Here is a 7,836-nt window from a genome sequence, read left to right as displayed (position 1 = left end):
AGCAGTCCCCTTACCTGTCAGTGCCATTGAGCCCAGGGCTAGAAAACACCTGCATCTTCTCTAAGGCGACCATGGGAAAGCTGTCGGGACAGATAAGAACACACTTAGGCCCCATCTGGGTACAAGAAGCCGGTGCCCCGTCGGACTCTGAGGTCCCCCCCCAAGCGTGGAAAGGATCTGTCCTGGGATCACAGCCCGCCCACTGTGGGCCCGTCTGTGAGAAGCCGCGAACCCTGATTCCCACACAAGCCTCGGACCAGCCCTAGAGACAGCCGGCTCCGTGCAGGCCCATGACCTTGAAATGGGGGCCGGGGGTGCGGGAGGAAGGAAACCACACGGATCCCCAGACAAGCATCCTCTTACTCGTGTTCCTGGAACCGTCTGCGGTCGTACTCATCGAAGATGGGGCGCCAGGCGTAGATGTTGATGGTGCCCACGGCCCCCGCGATGAGCAGCATGAGCGTGAGCTTCACCATGTGGCTGACCTGCACCAGCATGATGGTGGCGATGAGGGACAGCACCGCGACGTAGCTGTAGTACTTGGGGTTCTCCACGCAGCCGTCCTCCAGCCGCGCCCCCGCCGTGCTGTTGCCGGGTCCCGCGTCGGACTGGAGACAGCTGAGCTGGAGGCCGGGCCACACGGGGCCGCGCGGGGCGCGAGGGGACAGCAGACCCTGGTCAGAGACGGCCGCGCCCGGGCCCCCGCCCCTTCCCACGGGGCCCCCCGCTAACACCCAGAAAGGGGCGATTCAGCCGCAGGACACGAAAGTGAGCGAGTCCTGCGGGGAGCTTTCCCGGCGGCTCCTCTGAGGACCGAAAGTGGGCTTAGGACCGCTGCCATCCTACAGAAAACTCGCAGGCCGTGCCTGCCCGACGTGGCAGGATCAGCCAGGGGTGAAGCCGGCACCAGACCGAGTGTCTGGTCTTTGGGCTTCGAACCCACCGTGCCCTTGCCCACGTCACACTGTTGTGCCAGCGGGGCCAAGGGCCAGCCGGTCAGCCCTCCCCCAGCTTCACTGCCATGGCAGCAGGTCTCTGCTCAGACCCTTCATTTCTGGAGTCTGGTCGCTGGTCCCACCGCTGGGCAGATGTGGTCCATGGAAACTGCCTCCATAAACTGAATCCAACCTGCTTTTCCTACTTCACCCCCTGGCACTCGTCTGGCTCTGGGGAAGCTCCGGCTTGTGGGTCTAGCACTGGGGGAAGTTTCCACGCCTCCTTAAGTTTCCACCTCCGCACTGATGACTGGACCCCCAGACATCCTGCAGTGTCTGCGACCCTGTTAAACAGTGGTCCCCAGACGGGTCCCGACAAGCAGCCTGGGCTTCTCGCCCTGCCCTGTGGGCACCGGCAGCCCATGGGCATGTCAGCTCCCGGGGCTCCTAACTCCATTCCTGCTGGACTTTGCATCCACTGGCCCAGGGCTTTTCACCTACACTGCTGCCAGAATAAGTCTCCATGCTGTGCTTTCCCCTGTGTTTCAATTGCTAAAGAGAATAAAGCAAATTATGTAACATATTTGCACAAGGTAGGCCTCTTTACGCGGGTGTCTCTAGTACCGACACTGGAGGGAGCTGTGAGGCCTGCAAGCAGAACACCAGGGACAGCTCCAGGCACCCCGGGCTCAGTAAATGCCTGGTGGCTTCCAGCTGCCACCCCTTCTCCCCAGGAAAGCATCCGGCTGCCCCTCGCAGGACCTGCGTGAACGGAGGAGGGCAGAGCAGTGGATTTCGTCTGCCGCTGCCTGCCTGGCGAGGGAAGCTGCCGTCTCCAGTGACCCACCTCCGGCAGGTCTGGCCTCGTTCAGAGGGTTGACAGCCAAGCAGAGAGCTTGGTTTACCGCCCTGGTCCTGATAGATGCCTGACACTAGCCACACTGCGGGGGATACTTAAGACATGCAGAAAGCCTAAGTACCGGGGTCTCTGAGCAGCCAAATATGGAGGGAGGAAACAGAAGAGGGATTTAGAACTGCCTTGGTTCTGGACTCTGTTCCTTACTGGCTGTGTGACCTAAAACAAGTAACTGAACCTCTCTGAGCATCCTTTTTTTCACACCGAACTACAGATGACCCTGACCTCTTGGGATTGTCACACAGATTAAAAGGTCTGGAGCAAGGAGCTGGGGGAGACCCGGAGAGTCCTGGGGTCCTCCGTTTAGGAAGCTGGGTGTCCCCCCAAACCTGTGCCTGGTGGTGGAGCAATGGGCACACTGCTCGTGCGGGCCAATTCAGAGGCCCCTCTGAGGGCAGGTCCCCGCAGCAGGACAACAGGGGCTCACCATGTCCACAACGTTTGCCATGACCAGAACGAAGATGGCCAGCATGGCCCAGGTGTTCCTGGCCCAGCGGGTCCGGTCGATCCAGGTTGAGAAGGCCACAAGCTTCTTAGGAAAGGCCTGGAAGGATGGAATTTCAAGGGCCCTGAGCCTATGACGGCCCTCGAAACATACCTGCGAACCGCTCTGCTCCAGGCTTTCCAGGAACCTAGAAGCAGTGCTTGCGAGTGCGTCGGCCAAGACCTGCCTGCGGCAGAGCTGAGAAGGTGCAGGGGGCCGGCTCTGCCCTCTCGATCCTGCCGGGGGTCGGGGCAACACCGCAGCTGCCACACATCAGAGCCCTTCCCAGAGCGGCTCAGCCACCGCGGGGGCCACTCACTGTCTCTGGGCGGCGAAGCTGGGTCAGGAAGAATCTCCGAGGGCCAGCTGTCTCTGCCTGGCTCTTCCTGCCTTTCCTGGGGCAGCGATGCCCAAATCCTCCAATTAATTAGGGTGACTTTGCCTCAAACACTGCCTTTCCCTTGTCACTCTGATCAAAACCTCTGCCTGGCACCCGGTCCTTACAGGACGAAGTCCCAACCCCTGCGTCTGGCTTTCAGGGTCCTTCTCAACCAGGGCCCATCCACCTTCTAGCCAGGCCTCCGCTGCTCTTCCACCCAGGGTGCCGCTCGTCTAGCCTCTGGCTCTCTCGCCAGGGCACGCTCCAGGCCAGGCCCAAGGAGGGTGCAGGGCCGACAGTCAAGGGATGGGTGATGAACGAACGGATCAATGCCTGACCCTCCGCAATGGAAAGAAGCTACTTGTAGGGACCTGCTTGGCCACAGCTCCCCCAATGCCCACGTTCCCGGGGAGGGCTGCTCGCGCCAGGGGGCTCTGTGCCCAAGAAGAGCGTGTCTTACCCGCGGAAAGATGGCAGCCAGGGAGCAGATGGTCAGGATCAGGAGCAGAACCTCCCCAACCACAAAGGTCACGTAGTTTGTCATTAGCCTGTAAAAGAAAAAAGAGGTGGGTGGGCTGGGGGCTTGGGCGGGGGGCGGCGTGGTGGGAAGGGCAGCAGAGGGAGCAGTGAGTTGAATCAGGGGCCAGGAGGGCAAAGGAAGGGAGATGAAGGGCAGGCCCTCTAAGCAAGGCACAAACCTGTACCTGAAAAGTTCCATGTGGCATCAGGGAGTTGCTGCCACTTGCTGCACAGATCAGAAGAGGCCCTGACGGGGGCTGCTGGCTGCACACAGGGCCCGGGGCTACGGGACCCTCCCCAGCTGTAACTGTTCTTTGGGACGTTTCCCAAAGAAGGACAGACTTGCAGGTGCCCCGGGCAGAGCCCAGTAAGACCTTGGGAGGGGGCTCTGAGGAACGAGGCCTCCGCCCCGTTGCCATGATGCGAGGAGGGAGCGCGGCAGGAGCAGCTGACTGCCGAGGGCGCCGACCCTAGGCCTCAGCCCCAGGCCCCAAGCAGCCCTAAATACCGTGCAGTGAATGAACCCTCACGACTGCCGTGGCCGGGACAGGCATCATCAGCATCATCACCTCGGGCCTCGTGGCTGCGTAAACAGACGCTCCAGGAGCCCCGAGTAATGCGCCCAAGGTCACAGAACAACGAGCAAGCCGCATCTGGAACCTGGGACCACGGGACGTGTCCAAGGGCTCCACGTGGTGGCCAGATCAGGGCTACACACGCCCTCCGTCCTGGGGGGACTCCCTGAGCCGGGTGAGCTGCCGATGGGCTGTGGGGAGGAGGGGCAGGGGATCCCAGCACACCCTGCCTTGCCCCCAGGACTCGCTCTGGTGAGAGAGGAAGCGGTCTGCGCCCAGAGCCTGCGTCTTCGCAAGATGAGCCCAGAGGCTGAGGCTGAGGCGTGTCCCGCCCAGCAAGGTCTCCTCCCCCTGGACTCATCATCCCTCAACTCCCTCGACCCCAGGGAGCCCCATTTTGAGGTTAGTCTTGTCCTGAGGCCCCCGGGGCAGGGAGAAAGGAGGGCGTCTTCGCTGGGGCTGCCGGGGGGCCGGGGCCAGGGGCCAGACCGGGTCCCTGAGTTGGGCTCTGGCTGAGGCCGCATCCCCCAGGCCTAGGGAGCTCGTGGCCTTCCCTCCCCCAGCCCCTCCTCACCAGGGGTCGATGAGGGCCTCGACCAGGGCCGTGCACAGCAGGACGACGCAGGAGCAGCTGAAGGCGGCCCCGCTCTGCTTCTCCTTCTCCACCGAGTAGCGCGTCTCCATCTCGGGGTCCATGAAGCGCATGGACAGGAGGAAGGTGTTCCGCTTCTTCACGCTGCGGGCGAACAGGCCCCGTGAGACACACGCGCCACATGTGCCTCCACCCGCCAGGAAGGGGCCGGATCCTTAAGAAGACGAACTGCCCGGACCCCGCGTCAGGGCCGGACGAGGCAGGTGCCACGGGCCAGGGGGCTGGATGGCTGCAGGGCCACTTACACCTGGGCGGACTCCCGCTCCAGCAGGGCCTCGTTGAGTAGCTGGTTGAGCTCGTGCTCGTCCTCAGAGGCGTCCACCACGCGATCCGCCAGGTCCTGGAGGCGCAGCCTCCGCCGAGGGTTGGGGAATGAGGGGTTGTCAGCCTGCAAGGCAGTTTGGCAGAGTTGGGGAGCAGGTGGGATGGAGGAGGGAATGGATGAGCTGGGGAGGGGGAACAGAAGGGGTCACAGGAGCACCAACCTGTCGGCTTTCAACCATGTCCCGGGAAGAGTCTCCCTACTGTTCCCACCCATCCTGCCTGGGCCTCCTTCCCTGGGATGCCAGGTCCCAGGCCCTGTGGCCCCTGACAGATGCTCCGCAGTGACTGCCCATTAGTGGCAGCAGCCACTAGGCTCCCAAGCAGGAGACATGATGTTTGAGATGCTGCTAGTTCAGTGCAGTCCTAGCACCTCCTGCTACAAGGATGGGGGTGTCACATGGCCAGGTACAGTGGCATCCTTGGAGGTGTGAGAAATCCCAACCCTGGGGCTTAAGGGAGCGCGCTCTCTCTCTCTCTCTCTTTTTTTAAGGGCCATGCCTGTAGCATATGGAGGTTCCCAGGCTAGGGGTCCGATCGGAGCTACAGCCGCTGGCCTACACCACAGCCACAATGTGAGATCCGAGCTGTGTCTGCGACCTACACCACAGCTCACGGCAACGCTGGATCCTTAACCCACTGAGTGAGGCCAGGGATTGAACTTGCATCCTCATGGATACTAGTTGGGTTTGTTACCGCTGAGCCACAACAGAAACCCCTGGGGAGCTCTCAAAGGAGCTCGGATATGGCTCACGTGGGGGAGGAAGACCTGAGGAGGAAGCGAGGGAGTAAAAATACCATTCTGGTCACTAGTGGGGTGGTGGAGCCGGGTGGCCGGTCACAAAGGAAAAGCATCAACTCCAAACCCAAGAATCCAGACTGTGGCTGCACAGCCGTCAGCACAAATAACAAGTGGGCCTGGGCTCGTGCCGTGGGTGTCCTCACTGCCCTCAAATCTGCAGGATTCTGGGCATCAGAGGCAGACAAGGCCTCAGGGGTCAGCACCGCTTCTGACCTTCCCCACCCCACCCCCACCCCGCGTAACTGACGAGGAGACGCTGGGGCCAGGTGGGGAGGTGACCTGCCCCGGGTTACCCAGCTACCAAGGGCAGAGCCCGGGCTGCTGGCCAGGTCTCCCCCTCCTGGCACAGGACTCTGCCTGTAGCACCTTTGGCCTCCCCGGCCCCTGCCCACATCCTGGGCCTCAGCCCTGCATGTACCTGGGCGTCTTGCTCCTCAGCCTCCTCCGATGTGGAGCCGCTGGTGTGGACACTCCCATTAGGCTCCTTGGTCTCTATGAGGGCGGGGGAGCTGGGCTTTGAGGAAGGCAGCGCTCCGTTTGGCAGAGCCTGCAAGAGAGGGGGCGGTCACTGGGGCCCCCAGACACTGCCAGCTGCCCTCCCCAGCCTGGGGCTGATTTACTCTCAGTCTGGAATCTTCCCGCTAGAATTGAGAAGCCTCAGAGACTTCAAAATCTCACTCCTAGCTTTTGCACAGCAAAGGAAACCAAAAAGAAAACTTACAGAATGGGAGAAAATAGTTTCAAACGATGCAACGGACAAGGGCTTAATCTCTGGAATATATAAGCAACTTATACAACTCAACAGCAAAAAAGCCAACAACCCAATTGAACAATGGGCAAAAGACTTGAAGAGACATTTCTCCAAGGAAGATATACAGATGGCCAACAAGCACATGAGAAAATGCTCAACATCACTGATTATTAGAGAAATGCAAATCAAAACTACCACAAGATACCACCTCACACCAGTCAGAATGGCCATCATTCATAAATCCACAAATAACAAATGCTGGAGGGGGTGTGGAGAAAAGGGAACCCTCCTGCACTGTTGGTGGGAATGTAAGTTGGTACAACCACTATGGAGAACAGTATGGAGGTACCTTAGAAAGCCATACATAGAACTATCATATGACCCAGCAATCCCACTCTTGGGCAGATATCCAGACAAAATTCTACTTTAAAAAGACACATGCACCCGCATGTTCACTGCAGCACTATTCACAATAGCCAGGACATGGAAACAATGATGATTGGATTAGGAAGATGTGGTATGTATACACAATGGAATACCACTCAGCCATAAAAAATAACAAAGTAATGCCATTTGAAGCAACATGGATGGAACTAGAGACTCTCATTCCGAGTGAAGTTAAGTTGTAAAGAGAAAGACAAATACCACATGATATCACTTACATCTGGAATCTAATATATGGCACAAATGAACCTTTCCACAGAAAAGAAAATCATGGACTTGGAGAACAGACTTGTGGTTGCCAATGGGGAGGGGGAGGGAGTGGGATGGATGGGGTGCTTGGGGTTAATAGATGCAGACTATTGCCTTTGGAATGGATAAGCAATGAGATCCTGCTGTGTAGCACTGGGAACTATGTCTGGTCACTTATGTAGGAGCATGATAATGTGAGAAAAAAGAATGTATACATGTTATGTGTAACTGGGTCACCTTGCTGTACAGTAGAAAATTGACAGAACACTGTAAACCAGCTATAATGGAAAAAAATAAAAATCATTATATAAAAAAATCTCACTCCTCAGTTCCTCCTCCGGAACATCAATTTTATTTATTTTATTTTTTTACTTTTTAGGGCCACACCTGTGGCATATGCAAGTTCCCAGGCTAGGGGTTGAATCAGAGCTACAGCTGCCGGCCTACACCACAGACACGGCAACGCCAGATCCTAAACCCACCAGGCGAGGCCAGGGATCGAACCCGCATCCTCATGGATGCTAGTTGGATTCATTTCCGCTGCACCATGATGGGAACTCCTAGAATATCAATTTTAAAATGCTATAATTTCCTAGTTTCAATGCCTAGTATTAAGATTTTTCCAAGCAGAGAAAGACCCTATTTTCTGACTCTTATTTCTAAAACAGTAACTCAGCAACACAGTGACGCTGAGATCAAATGTCGAGCCTTGTCAAATGCCTTCCAGAAGTCTGAAGAAATTCCCAATGACTAGTATTTTTCCCTGACCGAGCAAATTACGTGCTATATACAGTGAAACGGGTCATTCA

General features: G+C 57.8%; 1 protein-coding gene across 2 annotated transcripts in view; it reads right to left on the bottom strand.

Moving 5' to 3' along the window:
• The window catches only part of ADCY3 (adenylate cyclase 3), a 92,238-nt gene that overhangs the window by 7,101 nt on the left and 77,301 nt on the right, over window positions 1–7,836 (bottom strand). For both annotated transcript variants that reach the window (XM_021087777.2, XM_085019736.1), the window contains 7 exons: window positions 6,002–6,130; window positions 4,706–4,848; window positions 4,383–4,544; window positions 3,175–3,262; window positions 2,279–2,395; window positions 364–623; window positions 15–80 (listed from right to left, as the gene is read on the bottom strand). In XM_021087777.2, the coding sequence (XP_020943436.2) occupies window positions 15–80; window positions 364–623; window positions 2,279–2,395; window positions 3,175–3,262; window positions 4,383–4,544; window positions 4,706–4,848; window positions 6,002–6,130 (965 nt within the window). The remainder of the gene's footprint in view (window positions 1–14; window positions 81–363; window positions 624–2,278; window positions 2,396–3,174; window positions 3,263–4,382; window positions 4,545–4,705; window positions 4,849–6,001; window positions 6,131–7,836) is intronic.

Source organism: Sus scrofa, chromosome 3 (assembly GCF_054392235.1).
Source record: "Sus scrofa isolate SSC_HxYL_T2T_F1_AM1 chromosome 3, Sscrofa_HxYL_maternal_Yorkshire_Landrace_v2.0, whole genome shotgun sequence".
NCBI classification, from domain to species: domain Eukaryota; kingdom Metazoa; phylum Chordata; class Mammalia; order Artiodactyla; family Suidae; genus Sus; species Sus scrofa.
Note: the sequence above shows the minus strand (reverse complement) of the source record. Positions and strands in the feature narration are given on the sequence as shown.